General features: G+C 49.0%; 1 protein-coding gene and 1 long non-coding RNA gene across 4 annotated transcripts; one reads left to right on the top strand and one right to left on the bottom strand.

The window, feature by feature from the left end:
* The first annotated feature begins 998 nt into the window (after positions 1 to 998).
* LOC108160568 (ATP-binding cassette sub-family A member 7) lies at positions 999 to 14,389 on the top strand. 3 transcript variants are annotated; one of them, XM_017294661.2, is made up of 11 exons: positions 999 to 1,089; positions 7,229 to 7,638; positions 7,692 to 7,834; positions 7,915 to 7,998; positions 8,072 to 8,293; positions 8,359 to 8,498; positions 8,563 to 9,675; positions 9,740 to 10,268; positions 10,335 to 10,987; positions 11,065 to 12,356; positions 12,427 to 14,389. In XM_017294661.2, the coding sequence occupies exons 2-11, from the start codon at positions 7,337 to 7,339 to the stop codon at positions 13,991 to 13,993; spliced, it is 6,045 nt and encodes a 2,014-aa protein (XP_017150150.1). In that variant the 5' UTR covers positions 999 to 1,089; positions 7,229 to 7,336; the 3' UTR covers positions 13,994 to 14,389. The 3 variants fall into 3 exon arrangements, with proteins under 3 accessions (XP_017150150.1, XP_017150158.1, XP_017150144.1); XM_017294669.2 differs by having other exon boundaries at positions 1,016 to 1,451; positions 8,072 to 8,212; XM_017294655.2 differs by having other exon boundaries at positions 1,016 to 1,451.
* Positions 14,390 to 19,245: 4,856 nt separating this feature from the next.
* Positions 19,246 to 19,999, bottom strand: LOC117186176. Its single transcript, XR_004471301.1, has 3 exons — positions 19,696 to 19,999; positions 19,536 to 19,602; positions 19,246 to 19,475 (listed from the first exon to the last, which is right to left on the bottom strand). It is a non-coding gene; the product is annotated as an uncharacterized LOC117186176 (long non-coding RNA).
* Between the last annotated feature and the right edge of the window lie 218 nt (positions 20,000 to 20,217).

The raw sequence follows: 20,217 nt of genomic DNA, 5'->3' as shown, positions 1-20,217 counted from the left end.
TGGGAAATGGTTTTGGTTTTCCTTCGGGTGCCACTGCACTCGACAATTGCAGAAATTAGTGGGAATCATTGGGCTGGCTGTCTGGCTGGCTCTTGCACGATTAGCATACAGCTGTTTGCAGGCGAAATATATATCATTCGGTAGAATCGATTGCCTAAACAGTGGATTCGATTGGAGATGGAGATCTGTTTTGCCATAGTATATGTACGTGCCCCCGTATCTGATATCCGAAGTACTTGACGCATTCCAAGGGAGTTCTTCCTGAAAAAACAGTTGGAAAAAGCTTTGGCTAATTTTTATGTTTTAAGGTGATTTTTTTCTTTCTTCAAAGTTCCCCCAAATGGTGGCCCCATTATCCATGTACTATAATGCAGATTCCTTGCTGATTTCCGCAAAATCTGTACAGTCAGCAGCTCCCCCCGACTGGCCGAATCCATTAGCATATTGGCATATGTAAATGGAAATTAGCTCCAGTCCGATCCCCAGGTACAAAGTACAGATATTACACGGCCCACTGGCCACCGAAATTAGTCTTCATTGGAGACCTCTCTCTCTCTCTCTCACTCTCTCTCCCGCATTTTGGGTTGGAAAAGGGTTCACATTTTTCGGCATTTCATTGGAAATAAGTACAGGGATCTGCAGCAGCCGATCAGAACTAGCAATTAAAGCAGCCCCCAAAATCTATAGAGATATTAATTATAGAAATACATATATGTACATATCGAAATCCGAGTCTCGCTTCCGTCACGCAATCACAGATCGGAGAAAGAACAGTTAAGAGCAGCAGCAGAAGGGAGCGACCTGTGGGCAGCCTGTTGCTCTGTCTGTTGAGAGCACAACAACAACAAAACAACACACACCCACACCTACACACAGCCGAAGTTTAAAGTTTTGGAGAGACGAAGCAGCAGCAGCAGCAGCAGCCCCACCGTCGCGACGCGTCGATCGGAGAGCTTCGAACGACGAGCGTCGGGCCCGCTGCTGCGGAATTAAATAATTCCCGGTACGCGCGTTTCGTCAAGCTCAATTGTTGAACTGAACTGGAGGCGGACGGTCGAGCTTTTGATTGAAGCGATTGATTGAGTATTGGTAGTAGCTTTACAAACAATATTTCTGTTTCTATTTTTTTGTGTTCCTGCAAGTGCGTAGCTAATCCGAAGGGAGATGCCCTTGCACTCCCTCCCCCAGCCGCAGCCCCAGCCCCAGCCCCAGCCCCAGCCACAGTCGCAGCCACAGAAGAAGAATTACTGATCTCAGAACCGAAACTCAGAAGAAAACTCAAAGAAAACCTAGAGTGTAGTGGAGTGCAGTGGAGTGTGTGGCAACAAAAGTGTGTGTGTTTCGTGTGTGTTTTTCTTGTGTTGCACCTGTGGCATCTGTGGCAACCAAGAACCAATAACAACATTCAGTGGGAAGGTAGTCCACCAATTTCGAGCTTCAACTGCCGCATAGTAAGTATTTTTCACGTCTGTATTTCCCATTCATTCAATGGGTTGCAACATCAGCCCCCAAAACCCAAAAACAAAAAAATACTCCAAGAAAAACAACAGAAAACAGAAAAGTGCATAGAGATTCTGCTTAGCCATGGGCGAAATGTGTATGCCCTACGAATTCTAAGGGATCGATCCCTTTTATCCCTACCAATCCGATTCAGAAGAAGTTATACTGCAGAAGGCTTGTCAAGAGCTTGACATGGAACCGAGGTGCGCTGCCGCAGGACGCGAAGCACGTATGCAGTCCCTCGATCTAGCTGGACATAAGTACCCACTGCCCATTGCTTATTGCAATTGCTTAGTCACACTACCCTTCCCATCTGTCTGCGTGGAAAAAGAGTACACAAATGCGCTGAGGCCTGGTTTGAAAAGCTGTTGGTCTTTAAGAGCGAGAGCGAGAGCGCGAGCGAGAGAGATTGAGGCCCAAACCCAAACCCAAACCGTTCGGTACCGACAGCCGACAGCTGTTTTCAATCGCTATCGCTTTCAACTTGTTATTCAGTTTGATTTCTTGTCCGGGGTCCGGGGTCCACGGTCCACCGTCCCCCGTCCGCCGTCCATAGTCGTTTCTTTTGGTTTTCTGTGCCTGTTTCTGGATCGGGTTTTCTTGGCACGTTGCTCTTGCTCATCTGCCTTTTGGGCCGCCGCCCCCCACACCAGAAAACAAAACAAAACAAAGCAAGCCAAAGAAAATATATGGTATAGTGCGCGCTCGTAAAGCACCGCCAAGCCAAGCCAAGCCAATCGCCAAACGAGCAAAAGAAGGTGGCAAAATCGACAATAACCCAACGAAAGTGAAAACACGAAACACCACGTTCGAAGCACGAATTGTGGATACCCTAATCAGGGATCCGAGAGCCGAGCTCAGAGTTTGCTGGAAAGGATCTACTTTAGCATATTTGTTGTTGGTGATCAAAAGGTCCTTTCGACATCCACCCACTTGTCTTTGATGATGTCAATTACAATAAATATTTACCTTGAGATGGAGTGCTTCTGCTGCTGTTGTACGCCGTTCTATGGCAGTGTATTTGCTCCCCTCGCCGCCCATCAAACGCATGAGAAATCGCTAACGTGCATATCCAAGTAATTAACACGTTCGAAGTGTTATTCCGAGTCAGAAATCCGGCAAAACTAGAAGGTTTCCGACATTGAATCTAAGGTTTAAAACTTACAAAACAAAAGCTACTGATATTTGAAACAAAGATCTTAGAGATCTTACTTTGTTAGGGATCTTCAAATACTGTGTGTATCTTTTATCACACGTACTGCTATTCCATCGCTTCTGGTTTGGCAATGTTCTTGCCACATTAACATATTCTTTTTTGCATAGTCGGACGACTTCAAAGGCCCTTGAGAAGCAGCAGCAATAATCAGAGACTGGTTATCACAGTCAGACGGACAGACGGACAGACAGACAGACAGACAGACGGAGCGACGGAGAGACACTCACTTAGTCAGACACTAAACGACGGCGTATCCAGACTTTAATTGCATCGCCAGTTTGTGCACATGTAAGCAATGACCTTGATAGCTGCTGGCGCTGCTTTTAAAGCCTTCTCCAGCAGCAGCAAAAAGTAAAAAAAAAAAAATAATACAAAATAAATAAGAGTCAGAAGCATTTCCTATGCAGCCAACAACCGCCGCCGCCGCCGCCACCGGCTGCTCTAGAGCTTGAAAGTGTATAAATAAAATATATGCGACATACGTACGAGTATGTATGTACGTGTATAAATACGTTATAGCCAACTCTACGCTCTGCGGTTCTTGCCAACTCACGCTGATCGTGCGATCGATCCATGGCCAACCCAGACACACTACCAGCAGAAGCTAGGAAACTAGGGAACCAGGGAACTAGAGAACTAGAGAAGAAGAACCCTGTCAATAGTTGCACTTCGATTTAAATATTTGTACATATGTACACATATGCCATTAAGCACCGAGAGAGGAAGAAGTGTTTTCACTTCAATTTTTACCATTAATATGACATTTCAATTGATCCTGAGATCTGGCCAAGGATGTATCGTATTCTAGCTCAAAACCTATCCCACTCCACCGAGTTGCGATTGCCATAACTTAAGAATTGTGGCACCACCATTGAATAGACATACTCCTCGTATATGCTGGGATATACATACGTGGGTAGTACTGGGAATAATCGTACACCAATGACAAGACCAAACAACCAGAAGAAGCGGGAAAAAACGCGTGCGTTTCTAAACGCGTCACTGCAGCCACACGCGACTTTTGTCGAGCGATACTCGGTACTACTACAATACAATTGATTACAATTTCTATAGATAGATAGATATATAGATAGAAGATAGGAGAGCGGGAGAGAGCTCTGTAAATTGGGATAATTGGGATAATCATCAAAACAAAATGCATTACACGATACCACGATTATGGCGGAGAGGAGTGGAATGGAGTTCCAGGGATAGGCATTCCGCCATCCGCCATCCATCCGTCTGATGGATAGACAGGCACAAACTAGTTTCTGGTTTTTATTTAATATTTAAATTGTTTTGCTAGACTAGCTGGCTTTGGATTTTGCTCTTCAGAAGAGACTCTCATGGTCAAGGTCGCTCATTCGATTAGATGATAAATGGCGTTTGGCTCACATCCACATCCACATCCACATCGTATAACTGTCAGAAGCAAAGTCCCCTCCGCCGACATATGCTTATGAGATATCTTACTGCTGCTCCAGTAGATAATACTACCTCAACGAGTATTAGTAGCTAGTAGATGATTTAGTGAGGTTGATTCTGATTGTCTGGGAATGCGACTGACAGAAGGTGGCGTCCAAGGTGGCCTCTACATCTATTTATGAGTGCAGCCTGTCAGTGCGGCTTGAGGGGCTCTAATCAGACGACTCGAATGCAAGGGATCTGATCTCTACGTTGAGCAGCGTCTTCCCTTTCGATTAGATGCGTTTGGGTTCTGGGAATTTCAGCTCTAAACGTGATTTAAACAAGTTTTGGTTGCACAACACACACACCACACAGCACACACCACACACCACACACAGGGTACAGGGTACAGCAGGGGTACAGCAGAGAAGATTACTTTCAAATCACCATCAAAATCCTGTTTAGCGACTGACTGCATCACAGCACACTTTCTGCTGCTGATTTTCGCTGTGATTTTCGCTGTGATTTTAATTAGTCTAAAGCGTTGGAAGTGGTCCAAAGTCTGGTTTCAAATACGACTTCGGGGTACGACGAGGGGGCGGCGGGTTAATGTTCGACTCGTGTCCCCAAAACTGCTTCCAATTAGAATAAGATCGAAAGCTCTTAGCTACATCCCAACCAACGGCTAGTTAGTCGTAGTAAATACTTAGTACACACGTATGGTAGGTAGTATGTGGGGGTGGGGCGCTGTAATTCATAAACTCTCGGCTGTAGTTGTACTACGTTGTATATATAATTACCTTGTAATAATCGCAGCGTAGATCTCCCGCAGTCAGAGATCGCCAGAGATCAGAGCCAGTGGAAAAGTAGAGCATTAGCCGACAGACCGGTCAATCGGTTAGATAATCCCATCGGTCCCATCCCCCCATCGGTCGATCGATCGATGGTGACATTGGCTCTCGAGAGTGCAACATTATGCTGCTCGTTGGCTAATCAGCAAAGCTGCAACTGCAATTGCAATTGCAACTGCAACTGCAATTGAAACTGGAATAGAAATCTCAAAACTAAAACTGAAACTAAAACTAAAACTGGGACTGGAAATGGAAATGGGTATGGGGAACTGGTTCCAATAGCAAACAACTTGGTTGGTGTTTCGGTGTTTTTGGGTTTTTGCTCTTATGGGAAATACTCGTATTGTTTCGGAAACTGAGAACCCGAACCCCCATTCCCACATCCAAACAGAGACAATGGTTACTGGGGCAGTGGATTCTACAGTGATCAATCGATAGCGCAAATTCGTGGCTAGTAAATGAGCCATTATAGACCCCTAGTTCTAGATTTCAAATTTGCCTAAATCTTTAAACTGATTCCTCATTAGTTTTTATCGCATGAAATGTATCGTATTGCAACCCTTCTTCGGTTCGAGCTGGCAATGCTGCTGGCACTGCCATCCTTCAGGCCTACATACATATGTACCTTTTTATGTTTGTGTAAAAAGTGATCAACGGAGATATTCTTTAAAGAATACGTTTGCCGCCCTTTCTCTTAGTGATTAATCGACCGACTGGCATGATCTGATGTATTCCTTAATCATACCCGAGAAGGATCTACAAATGGTTCACTCTTTCGAGCATTGGCTGTGGCCTAATGTTCTTTTGTGTGTGTTGTGCCAGTCGCCTGGGATTTTCTCACTTTCGATCGTAGATCTAATCGAACCCGTCTGTCCGTACAGGTGGATGACGAGTACTACCTGAAGCTGAACCTGAACATGAACCTGCAGCCGCCAGACAGTCCCCAAACCCCAAACCCCAACCCAATGGATGGCATATAGTATGCCACATTGGGGGTACGCAAAAGTCACAAGTCACAAGCTTTGCATACGAAATATGCAACCCAGAGAACAGAACAAGAGTTTGGGTGGGTTTTGCTTCTTTATTATTATTTTATATATCCAGTATGGTGTATAGTATACGTTATAGACGAGCATTATTTGATTTGTAACTGGTTTCGCGAGGTTCCAGCCATAAATCGCGCCGCCGAATGTCTGTCTGGCTGTCTGTGTAATGGATGCGGCTCATATCTGTGTGTCTCCTCCTCCTCCGACTCTCCCTCTGAGAGGGCGGCTGTTCAATCTAATGGATAACTTCAGCTCCGTGATAGCTCTGTGGGTATGGGAGTGGAAGACATGGAAGGCCAAGAGATACCTGCAAAGATTCAACTCTGTGGTTATCTATATAATTGTGCATTGGCAGCTGATCGATCGGTCAGTGACTCAGGCAATAATTTAATTTAAATTACAGAAAGCGTGCGCTTTAAAATAATTGTCATCGCTTCCACCATCGCTCTTTGGGTGGATTGGATGGACGGTTGGATGGATGGAGGGGGAAGTGCAATTCGAAGGCGAACCACAGCGGAATTAACGGCCTGCCTGAATTAGCAATGTGCAAATCGAAACTAAAACCGTTTCGGAGATACAATCGGAGAGTATACCACACAAAGGAAACCAACGAGCAAACGCGGTAGGCAAACACCAGCTAATTATGCGATAGGAAGTGTGTGCATACTCGTACATCATGGCATATGCCAGCCAGAGTTGCAGGCAGAGGAAGTGGCTGGGAGTCGATCGCTGCTTCGAATGCCCTTTCCACAGCTTAACAGAATCAGCGTAAATGCTTTCCTATCCACCTTTAGACTGACAGATGAACAGTTCTTACCAGAACAAACCTTAGAATACCAAGAGATATTGGATATCAGGAACGGAACAAATTCCATTTCAGGGTACCGGTACTTTAATTGTCTTTTGGGCTGTATCATGTAACTCCATCATGCCCAAGCAATGTATACCGTTTCTAGTTTCTTGGCACCCACTGGGTATTTTGTGGTTGGATTCTGGGGACCGACTCAGCTGCTCAAGGCATTGACGAAGAGACGAAGCACAGAAGGAGATGCAATATCTTGGCAATTGTGCATAGTCTTTGGCACTAGCCTCCCTGCTGGGCCAGGGCATACCAAAAAACCACATACATCGCCCCCGCAATTCGCACACTTCACACCTTTTGGTAAATCCATTAGCAACCCTTTAATCAACTTCTCCTTCCCTTGCAGGCAAAGATGCATCAATGATTGGACGGTTTCTGAACACCCAGAGAGACCAAAACAGTAGTGAGAAGCGCTAAGAGATTTGGAGAGCGAAAGCGAGAGCACTAGGCGGAAATGAGGATGCATTTTAACACGCGGGAGATCCGAGCGCTGCTGCGCAAGGATCTTCTGGTGCGATGGCGCCAGAAGGGCCTCTCCCTGACGCTCCTCGTCTGGCCCGTGCTGATCTTCATGCTGCTGTATTTGATCCGCATGAAATACGGCTCCGAGGAGATAGCCGCCTGCCAATATCCGACCAGACTGCTGCCCACCAAGAACCAGATGGTGCCCAGTGCCTTCTCCTACATATGCAGCATCGAGAATAAGTGCCTGCCATCAGAGCCCTACGAGGAGTACTCCAGATGGAAGGGAGCGCCGTAAGTCAGCGCCATGATTCATGTGCTCCATTCTCCTATCATGATCTTTGTAGACTCCACTCTGTGATCGATGTGGTGAATGCCTTTGTGACGGATGACAAGCTGCACACGGCCGTCGTGGAGCTGGCGGAGAAGGCGAATTTTGTGTCCGCGGTGACGGCACTGATCACCAGCGATCATCTTGAAATTATACGCAGTGAGTGGAGTGGAGTGGAGTGGGCCCAAGGATGAGCCGATGATCTCTTGCTATTTTGTTGATTTACTTTCTTCTTTTAGCGAATATCACAGAAATCATATCCTTGGTGCCGGAGATCGAGCGCATGATGAACTACAGCTTTGACGTAAAGCATTTGTTTTCTAGTATGTGGCATGGAATGAACCCCTGAATCCTCGAATCCTTAATCCAGGAATCCAAACTGCTATTTCGTTGCAGATCGCGAGACTTTTGTGAAGCTTGGGACGCTGCTGTGCGGGCATCCATTTCCCAGCACGGAGAGCATTCCTTTGGTCAACGACATCCTCTATTCGGAGGACTTTAGCGAGGTCAACGATGTGGAACTGGAAGCCATGCCAAGTGAGTATCAAGGGAGGAGGAGGAGGAGCAGAGACAGAAGCAGAAGCAGAAGGCAGAGCAGTGGAACAGACTGGAAGCCAAGTGAGCGGCGGGAAGACTCTATTCCCTTGAGATTATATTTTTTGGTTTTTTCTTCTGACTTACAGCCAAGTACTGCAAGCGCCTCTACCTCGACGTGACCTCCACGAACCAGGGCAAGCTCACGTGGAACACCATCAAGCCGATCATCCAGGGAAAGATACTGTACACCCCATCGAATACCCTCACGGAGAGTGTAGTGAAGTTTGTGAGTAAACACAGCGAATCCATCCACATGGCATGTTCCCAATTTGTGTGTTCCCTCCCTCCAGAGCAACGCCACCTTCGAGGAGCTGGACAAACTGAAACAGCTCTCGCAGGCCGCCGGTACGATCCTCACCAAACTCCACACGAATGCCACCTTCCAGCTGGCCTTCGATAATCTCCTGAAGCTGGCTCGCTCCCCGCTGGTGAAGAGCGTGGTGGGCGATGACTTTGACATCGTGGAGATCGAGCGGGTGTTCCAGTTCATTCGCACGAATCAGCTCATCTACGACATCCTCACCACCGTCTCGGATCTGATGGAGTGCGTGTCTGCGGACCGCTTTGTGGCTGTGGATAGCGTGGAGGAGCTGCAGCAGCAGGCCTACGATCTCAACCAGAAGCGCATGTTCCTGGCAGCCCTCAATTTCGAGAGCGTCGGCACCAAGGAGGTGGTCTACCGCCTCCACATGGACACGGACAACACCCAGCCGACGTTCGAGAATAGGAACCGCTTCTGGTTTCCCGGGCCCGCCGACAGCATGGTCATCGACATGAAGTACCATCGGGGGTTCGTGCAGCTCAAGCAAATGGTGGACCTGGGCATCGTCAAGCACAAGCGTGACGAGGCGGGATTCATGGAGGAGGAGCCGGCAACCAGGTCGCCGGGCAGTTTGTTCAGCATCAAAGCTGTGAACGACGACGACGACGACGATGATGATGATGACTTTGACCTGAGTATCGAGAACACCTCCACTGAGGCCAACACTGCACCGATCCAGGACCCTGAGACCACCACCGCAGCACCATCTAGAATGGAGCTGGAAACCACAACCTTTAAGCCAGAGTTTCTCCTCTCCCTGGATGATGTACAAGGTGGGGATGGGGATGGCGATGGAAGTGGGGATGGGGATGTTCTCACCCGATCCAAGCGTCAAGGCCTGCTGGATCTCCTGAGCGGGCTCGGGGGCGCCGGCGGGGGCAGCAAGAAGCCCAAATTCGAGGTGGACAACATGCAGTTCTACACGAAACAGTTCCCCTATCCCTCGTTCGTGAATGACGAGTTCAAGCGAGGCCTCTACCTGTCCCAGGCCGTACAGCTGGCCTACTGCCTGGGCTTGGTAGTGGCCGTGGCGATCTGTGTAAGGGAGCGGATTTGGATGCGAGAGAGCAGGAACAGTATGGTAAGGGACTCTCCCTTATATACCCTGGTATTCTTATGCTGACACACTCTCTTCTTTTTACTAGTTGATGCGTTCGATGGGTCTCAGGGCCCATTCGGAGCTGGTCGCCTGGGCCTTGATGAGCCTCATGGAGCTGTGCCTGATCTTTGTCCTCGTCAGCCTGGTGCTCTACAGTGGTGGCATCCTGTCGTACACCAACTGGTTCTTCATGATGTTCTACTGTCTGAGCTTTGGCGCCTGTCTCGTCTCCTTCTGTTACATGTGCTCGAACTTCTTCACCTCGGCCAACATTGGTGCCGTGGCCACATCCCTGCTGTTCTTCATCAGCCTGTGCCCCTTCATCATTGTGCTGATGTTCGATGCGAAGCTGAGTCTATTCGAGAGCTTCCTGGTGGACCTCTCCTTCACGACGGCCTTCGCCAAGGGCTGGGGCGAACTGATGCGCATGGAGCTGCAGCAGCAGGGCCTCACGTGGGCCCACTTGATCCACCTGGGTCCAGCGAGGAGCGAGTGCGCAATGGCTCTGCTGATGTTTCTGCTCGACTTTATGCTCTATGCCGCCATTGGCTATGCCTATCAAAGGTGGAAGAAAAGTAAGTTACAGTAGAGGATCGGATCGGATCGGCTTCTATTTTATTCTCGGAATATTCCTTTTTCAGCTGAGTACAGCTTCGTGCGGGCAATGAGCTCCCATTTGGACGACAAGCTGGGTGCCTCGCTGCTGAATGTCACCAAGCTCTATGGCAGCCAGTGCGCCGTGTCCAATCTGAATCTGGATTTTGCCCGCAACCAAGTGAGCTGCCTGCTCGGCCGCAATGGGGCTGGCAAGAGCACTCTCATCAAGCTGCTCACCGGCCAGATCCGACCGACGGGCGGCAAGGTGCTGCTCCGTGCCGGCGAGCACAATGTGGGCGTCTGCTGGCAGGACAACATCCTCATACCCAGGCTGACGGCCCGCGAGCATCTGCAGTTGTACGCCCACATAAAGATGCCCTCTGATGGCTCTGCCGAGGTGGAGTTGGAGACGGAGGTGAGTCGCACTCTGAAGAGCCTCAACTTTGGCCAGCACGAGGACTATCCCTCGTGGCAGCTGTCGGGTGGCTATAGGCGGCGTCTCTGTGTGGCCATTGCGTTCATTGCCTCGCCCAGTGTCGTCATCCTGGACGAACCCTGCAACGGGGTCGATGCCAAGGCGCGCAAGGACATCTGGAATCTGATCGAACAGCTGCGCCAGGGCCGTGCGGTGATCTTTGCCACCCACTTCCTGGACGAAGCCAAGTACCTGAGTGATTCGCTGGTCATTATGCGAAATGTGAGTGTGATCCCACCCAATCTCCCAATGAGATCACTCCCTAATCCTTTTCCTCCTCCTCCTCCTGGTGCCTACAGGGTCGCATCATTGCCCAGCACAGTCGCGACTCATTGCAACATCTCTGCACTGCCAACTACAGCCTGAAGATGCGCTGCGCCGATGCCCCAGTGGCCGCTCACATTGCGGCCAGGGGCAAGCAGCTGCTGACCAACAGCCAGGTGCTGCCTGCCACCGAGAATGAGCCCCCCCACAGCCTGACCATCAGCGCCAGCTATGCGGAGAATCTCACCCCCGCAGCCGTGCAGTTCCTGGAGCTGCTGCAGCAGCAGGAGTCGCTGGGGGCCATCGGCGAACTGGAGCTGTCGTCGAGCAGCAGCCTGGAGCAGGAGTTCGAGCAGCTCAATCGAAGCGAGGAGCAGCCACGGGGAGGAGCATCAGCAGCAGCAGCTGCGGAAGGAGGCGGAGGAGGCATTGTGGCTGGCCCAGCGGATGTGTCCGAGGATCCGCCCTCGTCATGTGTCCAGATGCGACTGCTGTTTGGCAAGCGCCTGCGGCATCTGGCCCGCAACTACCGACTGCTGCTGTACGTGCTCCTGCTGCCTGCGGTGTTCGAGCTGTGCGCCATGTGGTTCGTCAGCTATCGTCTGGAGGATGACTTCGACACGGTCCTGCCGCTCACCAGGGCCCTGTATCCGCGCAGCGTACAGCTGCTAAGCGGCGAGAGGCTCACGCCATTCACCGAGCAGCTCTATCCGGGTCTGAGATCCTCCTGCGATGTCAATGATGGGAACGGAAACTTCACCGAGTGCCGGGAGTTCAGCGACTCCTCGCTGGCCTACGACTGGGTGCTGACAACCCTCGATGAGTACCGGGAGCGACGCTATGGCGGCTACGCCGTGAACGGATCGGGGGCGACTGTGTGGTACAACAACAAGGGCTACCACGCGATGATGGCCTGGCTGAACGACCTGAACTCTGAGCTGCTGCGCACCAGCCTAAACGACTCGGAGTACGGGATACTCACCCGCAACGAGCCGTGGAAGCTGGGCTTCGCAGAGCTGAGCACCAGCTCCCTGCTGCGGCAGGCGGGCGACTCCTGCATGGTGTTCATTCTGCTGATCGCCTTTGGCCTGGTGGTGGCCGCCAATGCCGTCTATCTCGTGAACGAGCGCATCAGCGGCGAGAAGCTGCAGCAGCGTCTGTGCGGCGTCTCGGCGGTTACCTACTGGCTGGTGGCCTTCATCTGGGACTATCTCATCATGGTGCTGGCCCTGGTAGTTTGCCTCGGCATCGTTCTGGTCTTCAGCATGCCCGTGTTTGTGGCCAGACAGCAGCTGATTGGCATCATTGGACTCTCATTAATGTTTAGGTAGGTCGTCTACCATCTACCATCTACCATCTACATCGTATCTAATCTATTATCTTTATCTTGTCTCTAGTTTTGCCTGCGTTCCCGCTGTCCATGTGGCCGAGAAGCTCTTCAGCGACTCGAGCATTGCCATTGTATCGATCTTCTGTGCGAACATCATCATCCCATTGATCACCATGGGCATCATCCTCATCCTGGGCGTCGTGGGAGAGGGCTCTGCGTGGGACAGCTGGCGGCATGGCCTGAACGAGGCCTTCCTCGTCTTTCCCCAGCACGCCTTGGGCGATGGTCTCCTGGAGCTGTGCAAGAACTACATGGTGGCCCTGATCTTCAGGCGGTACGACATCGACTCGTACAAGCATCCGCTGGCCAGCGACCTGCTGCAGCGCCACTTCATCGCCCTGGCCCTGGTCGGCCTCTCGGGACTCGTGCTGAACGTCCTCATCGAGTGCCATCTGCTGCAGCGGCTGTGGAAGCGCCTGGAGCGCCTCCTCGACTGGCACTACCGCCGCGAGCTGCAGAAGCTCCAGCAGCTGAAGATCGTCAGCCTGCAGAGCATCTTCAAGAGCTGCGTGGAAGCCGGCGAGGCCTTGCGCGCCGAGAACCTTTGGGTGGCGTACAACCGCGGACGCTACGCCGTCCGTCAGGTGCACTTCGGGGTGAAGCGGGGCGAGTGCTTCGGGCTCCTGGGCAAGAACGGGGCCGGCAAGTCGACCATCTTCAAGGTGCTTACCGGACAGCTGGAGCCCAATGTGGGGCACATCCACTTCGATCAGCCGGGGATCTCCTACTGCCCGCAGAGCAATCCGCTGGATCCCCTGCTAACCGTACGCGAATGCATCCTTTTCTACGGCCGCCTGCGGGGCATCCGCCATCTGGATCTGTTGCTCGCGAGGGTCCTGAACACCTACGAGCTGCGCTCGTACCGGGATGTCCAGGTGCGGAACCTGAGCGGCGGCAATCGGCGGAAGCTGACGGTGGCCGCCACCTGCTGCGGCCACACGCCCACCGTCCTCATGGACGAGCCCACCAGCGACTTGGATCCGGTGACGCGGGAGTTCGTCTACTCGACCATCGAGCAGCTGCTGGCCGCCCGCCGCGCCGTCGTCCTGACCTCCCACTCGGTCTCCGAGATCGAGCATCTGTGCCAGCGCGTGGCGGTGCTCAAGGCGGGCCAGGTCGTGGCCAGCAGCAGTCCCGCGCGGCTCAAGGCCGAGCATGGGGGCTACTACGGCATCAGCTGCTTCTGCCCACCCGCCCAGCAGGCACTGCTGGCCAAGATGCTGCCGGAGCGGCTACCGGGTGCCTGCGACCTGCAGCACTACGCCCACAGCCTGCGCTTCCTGGTGAAGGTCCGTTCGGGCGGGGACTCCTCCAGCAGTGCGGCCAGTGGACTGCCACTGCCGCTGCTCTCCGAGCTGTTCGCCGCCCTGCGGGACATGTCCGTGGGCATCAGCCGATTCTCCGTCAACCGCTGCCGCTTTGAGACGGTATTCGAGAAGATCCTGGACAGCAGCGAGAAGACGTCCTCGAACGGGCTGCAGGAGGACGTTGGCCTGCCCAGCAAATCGCCGGCTGTCGGCGGCTCCCTGGCCACCGGCTACATCCACTGCGGCTACGAGGAGACAACCACTTGATTGATTTTACTCTTCCGCACTGCACTGCAATTATGTGTTTAATACGAGTAGTTTTTTGTTTGTTTGCTTAGTTAGAGAGAGATGTGTGTTTTAATTTTATTTGTGATAAGATCGGACGCGGATCCAGTGATAGTTGTTCTATATTTCTGTTTCCGTTTCTGTTCGGGTATTCTGTTAGACCATAAGAGTTCGGACCAGCAAAAGACCTATTTATTTCGATACTTAATACGATAATATGCAGCTATGCCAATGCCGCCGTCGATCGATCCTCGAACAGGATTCTGTTAACCAGGCGCAAGTTTTACGAGTACGAGTATGTATATTGTGCAATACCTCTAATATAATGAAGGAGTGTGTACCTATGAATAAAGTGAAAGTAGTAAATGTGAGAGAAGATCTCAAGCTGCAATTTAGGAGTACATATGGATACGGGATGCAATGAGCATACACCCAAAAATGCATAAGTACAGAACTGTTGCTGTTAACAGCACCGGCAGCTGTAACAGGCTGTTAACCTGGGCTGTTAGCAGACCCGTCATCCAGATATTGACAGCCATAAATGCTTCCTTCCATCAATAGAAGCTGCAGCCCATTCCGGTAGCCACCTCCTGTTAATCGGATAATTACCCCCAAATCCTTTGAAAGCCACATAATGCCACCGAATTAGCGCTTCTGATGGAGCCCTGATGCAATTATTGAACTGCTTCTGAGGGAACCCTGAAAAAAACCGAGACGGTTGCCTTGCAAGCGAACGGATATTTAATTAAGCTGTTCGGGGAAAGTGGCGTTACGCGGCAAAAGTGCAGTCGAAAGGCGGGGATGGGGTCGAAAGCCAAAAAGTAATTAAACCAAAAACTGCTGTAACATTAACCAAAACGTGCCCCAAAAGAGTCTGGCTGCACCTCTCCCTGTCCCCCTCTGTCTATGCCTTTCAATAGACGCTTTTGAAGTATTTTTTTCCCTCTTCTATTCCGCAGCAGAACGGAACGGTAGGGGCGGGGGTGGCGGTAGGGATTTTGGTGAAAATTCGTTTGCCAAAGCGCTTTTATAATTTGCCTTTTCTCTGCGTTCCCCTCCGTTCTCCTTTCGATGTATTTTTTGTTGCCTTTGCCGCCGCGCTTTTCCTGGTCAATTTGAACAAAAAAGTGAAATGTTTTTCCAAAAGGGGCTTTCGGGCAAAGGATTAAATTAAATTCCATTTGGTTTGTGCTGCTGCTGGGAACTTAACGAACGCAGGTAAAAATTAAATCAGCGAAAAATCAACATAATTAAAAGGGTTCGTTCAGCGTTCAGCGTTCAGTACTCGCCACTCCCCCGTTTCTGGTTTCTGGTTTCCCGTTTCCCGCTCGTTTTCCACATTTTCCCACTTCTCACATTTCTCACATTGCCAAAAAGGCGTCTGCATGTGGGGCCTTGCATAACCGAATTATTCGTGGAATGACGCTACCTCTTTTGGATGGCGGAGAGACAGGAAAATATTTATTTGGCTTAAATAAGAAAAACATGCAGGTACTGCTGATCCGAATACATCCGCATATCGAAGCCATAAAGAAGGCGTCGGGGCTGACGAATGACGTGACGAATGAAAACGTGTCGGCCTCGCTTAAAGTGCTCCACAACGATCTAACGAAAATAGAGAGTATGGACAAAAGGTCCAATAGCCGGTGGAGGCGGAGTGCCACTACCTGAGAAACGCCGAATACCATTTGCAAGGAGCCCTGGAGCAGACTGGCTCTCTCTCTCGCGGCAAAGGAAAATTCACCGACTAGAGATACAGCCCTGCGAAGATTTGGATTTGCATTTCTTTGAAATACTGGTTTTTTCTATACGCCATATCTCGGCGAAGCAGCGTTCGATCTGGGCGTGGCATGTCTTTTCGTGATCAGGATTGTCCTGCAAATCGACTGCCATCAGAAAACAGGACATTAATTTGTTCACGATTTTCGCAAAAAATCATGATGGTTACATCATTAAATTTGCCAAAAATCGGCCTCACTTTCGAATTCGAGATTTTGATGCCGTTCGACAGTCTGGATCCTCACGATCCTTGGACTGTTGGTCCTTCACCGATCTGGCCCTCTCTGTCTGAGATATAGCCTTCCGAAGATGAGGATTCGCATATCATTAAAATACTGGTGTTTTCTGTACGCCATATCTCTTGCAGCCGCTGGCTGTCCTGCTGCGGGCCACAGCCACGATTCCACTGCTGTGTCGCTGAGTCGACAAGGTGGCGTCCCGTCCGCTGCAGCAGCGACCAGAGATCGACGGCGGAATTGTTGGTTCACGCGCACGCGAATTAATGTCAGCAATCAAACGCTGGGCTACAGCTTTGAGACGCGTAAGTAAATCAGTATATACATATGTAATTGTGGATATATTTTAAATTATATGTATGTATCTTCCTTCACAGAGGACTTATGTACCCTACGCTTTGCCACAAACCGAGGCGAATCCGATTTCCCCCCGCCAAACGGAGTCCTATCAAAGTATCACAGCCAGACAGAATCGTGTCCTGGCAGGACCGAGGCGCACCCCTTGCAAGATCGAACATAAGAAGCCATCGTCATCCCTCGCCCTGGCCATCGACAACAAGGACTTTGACTATAACAACCAAGGGAAGAGCTAAGCGGGCTACAACCATATAGATATATCTCGTTGTTGTTAGGTTTAAGGATATACGCGTCCATATATTTAATTAGAAGACACAAATGTTTTCCACTAGTTTATTTATTTATACTAAGCTAAGTTATGATGAATAAAACTATTGAAAAATCATCCTTGGTGTTCTTTGAATGGGGGAAAGTATCCCGATTTCAAAAAGGCGTGGCACGCCCAGATCGGTTCACAGTTAGCGGAGAAGACTAATTATTTTTGATTGGGAAAATGTCCTTGATCATTGATAAGGACTCCATCAAATCAGGGACATTTTGTCGATCGCAGGAAGCAATGGCACGCCCAGATCGAAATATAAATAGCCGAGAAACTATGTATGTATGGTTGGGGTTGTTGGAGTCCTTACTAAAGGATCAAGGAGATTATTCTAATCACGGCGGGCCATGATTGGCCCAAACAAAACTGGCTTTGAAAATGTAGTTTAAGAAATAACAAAAAAAAAGAGTCGCGTCAAATGGCTGGGATACCAGGCGAACAGAAATCAGCAGAAGGTAACTGAATTTTTGTAAATTTTTTGTTTCCCCAAAAGTATGCAGCTGTAGCAAATGCAAAACAAATTGTTGCATACTTATGGGAAGCCGTAAATTTAAAAAATGCAGTTACCTTCTGCTGATTTCTGTTCGCCTGGTATCCCAGCCATTTGACGCGACTCTTTTTTTTTGTTATTTCTTAAACTACATTTTCAAAGCCAGTTTTGTTTTCTCCGTTATTTGAGGCCCGATCGGGACATGCGACGGCTTCCTGTGTTCGAAAAAATGTCCCTGATTTGATGGAGTCCTTATTAAGGACCAAGAATCAAGAATATTTACTCCAGACATACATATATATATTTTTTCTCCGTTATTTGAGGCCCGATCGAGACATGCGACTGCTTCCTGTGATTAGAAAAATGTCCTTGAACCTTCGCTAAGGACTCTAACAAACCCAGCCATACATACATAGTTTTCTCGGCTATTTATATTTCGATCTGGGCGTGCCATTGCTTCCTGCGATCGAAAAAATGTCCCTGATTTGATGGTGTCCTTATTAAGGACCAAGAATCAAGAATATTTACTCCAGACATACATATATATATTTTTTCTCCGTTATTTAAGGCCCGATCGAGACATGCGACTGCTTCCTGTGATTAGAAAAATGTCCTTGAACCTTCGCTAAGGACTCTAACAAACCCAGCCATACATACATAGTTTTCTCGGCTATTTATATTTCGATCTGGGCGTGCCATTGCTTCCTGCGATCGACAAAATGTCCCTGATTTGATGGAGTCCTTATCAATGATCAAGGACATTTTCCCAATCAAAAATAATTAGTCTTCTCCGCTAACTGTGAACCGATCTGGGCGTGCCACGCCTTTTTGAAATCGGGATACTTTCCCCCATTCAAAGAACACCAAGGATGATTTTTCAATAGTTTTATTCATCATAACTTAGCTTAGTATAAATAAATAAACTAGTGGAAAACATTTGTGTCTTCTAATTAAATATATGGACGCGTATATCCTTAAACCTAACAACAACGAGATATATCTATATGGTTGTAGCCCGCTTAGCTCTTCCCTTGGTTGTTATAGTCAAAGTCCTTGTTGTCGATGGCCAGGGCGAGGGATGACGATGGCTTCTTATGTTCGATCTTGCAAGGGGTGCGCCTCGGTCCTGCCAGGACACGATTCTGTCTGGCTGTGATACTTTGATAGGACTCCGTTTGGCGGGGGGAAATCGGATTCGCCTCGGTTTGTGGCAAAGCGTAGGGTACATAAGTCCTCTGTGAAGGAAGATACATACATATAATTTAAAATATATCCACAATTACATATGTATATACTGATTTACTTACGCGTCTCAAAGCTGTAGCCCAGCGTTTGATTGCTGACATTAATTCGCGTGCGCGTGAACCAACAATTCCGCCGTCGATCTCTGGTCGCTGCTGCAGCGGACGGGACGCCACCTTGTCGACTCAGCGACACAGCAGTGGAATCGTGGCTGTGGCCCGCAGCAGGACAGCCAGCGGCTGCAAGAGATATGGCGTACAGAAAACACCAGTATTTTAATGATATGCGAATCCTCATCTTCGGAAGGCTATATCTCAGACAGAGAGGGCCAGATCGGTGAAGGACCAACAGTCCAAGGATCGTGAGGATCCAGACTGTCGAACGGCATCAAAATCTCGAATTCGAAAGTGAGGCCGATTTTTGGCAAATTTAATGATGTAACCATCATGATTTTTTGCGAAAATCGTGAACAAATTAATGTCCTGTTTTCTGATGGCAGTCGATTTGCAGGACAATCCTGATCACGAAAAGACATGCCACGCCCAGATCGAACGCTGCTTCGCCGAGATATGGCGTATAGAAAAAACCAGTATTTCAAAGATATGCAAATCCAAATCTTCGCAGGGCTATACATATCTCAGACAGATAGGGCCAGATCGGTGAGTGGGCAGCTCTCCCAGGATCGTGAGGATCCAGACTGTCGAACGGCATCAAAATCTCGACATCGAAAATGAGGCCAATTTTTGGCAAATTTAATGATGTAACCATCATGATTTTTTGCGAAAATCGTGAAAAAATTAATGTCCTATTTTCTGATGGCAGTCGATTTTCAGGACTCTCCCGATCATGAAATGGCATGCCAAGCCCCGATCGGCTGCCCTTTTTTAGAGATATGTATAGCGCGCAGAAAAAACCAGTATTTTATATGAACCGGAATAAGACCATAAGACCAGAAGCGTGAAGCCGCTGGTTAACGATGATGGCCATATTGGTGTTCGCGGGCGCGCTTTTAGGGTTTCTGCCACCTGAGGGGGTGAATTGCTAAAATGAAAAGAAAAATTAGATAAAGTAAATGAATAAATTATAACTTAATAACATTACCTTTCGTGGTAAGAGGAAGGGATCGCATCATAGCAGCTTGTGGCCAAGAGGGTCTCGGCCAATAGAGCTGGAGGGAATACAAAAATAAAAGAGGAAGAACCAAGAATAAATAGTCAATGGAAAAGAGGAAAAGAGGAAAAGGGGGGGAAGGAAAACTTACCCGGTCAAAGCCGTTGAAATTCAGGAGAAAAGACGATGCCGAGGGCCCCGGTTCAAAAAGAGGGCTATCTGGCTCATGATTATGCGGCGGTAGTTAAACGCCAGAGCCGAAGACCCTGAGATCTAATCCGGAAGTTCGTTTGCGACATGTTCGGCTTATGAACTGGCACATCTATATACTGTGTGGCAATTGGCGTAACCATGGAACCAAGGAATGGCATCGCATTATGGATGTAAATATGTAAAAGAATGTAATGCAATGGTCGACTTTTTCGAAGATAATTTTACATTTAAATTCGCTACAGAGCACTCCTCCAAAGAGTGGCGCAGAGAGAGAGAGAGAGAGAGAGAGGGAGAGAGAGAGATAAAGGGAGGAATTTACATTAACATTTTTTGCTGTTCATAATTATTCAATTATGCGTTTATTAAGTTGAAAGTAGAACAAAAAAGCTACCAATTTAATTGCGACCCTAATGAGAATGCTAATAAATTAATATGCAATTATTTGTTTGTTTGTTCTTCC

This window comes from Drosophila miranda, chromosome XL, assembly GCF_003369915.1.
Source record: "Drosophila miranda strain MSH22 chromosome XL, D.miranda_PacBio2.1, whole genome shotgun sequence".
Classification (NCBI taxonomy): domain Eukaryota; kingdom Metazoa; phylum Arthropoda; class Insecta; order Diptera; family Drosophilidae; genus Drosophila; species Drosophila miranda.
The sequence above is the reverse complement of the archived record's forward strand: the minus strand, read 5'-3'. Positions and strand labels throughout refer to the sequence as shown.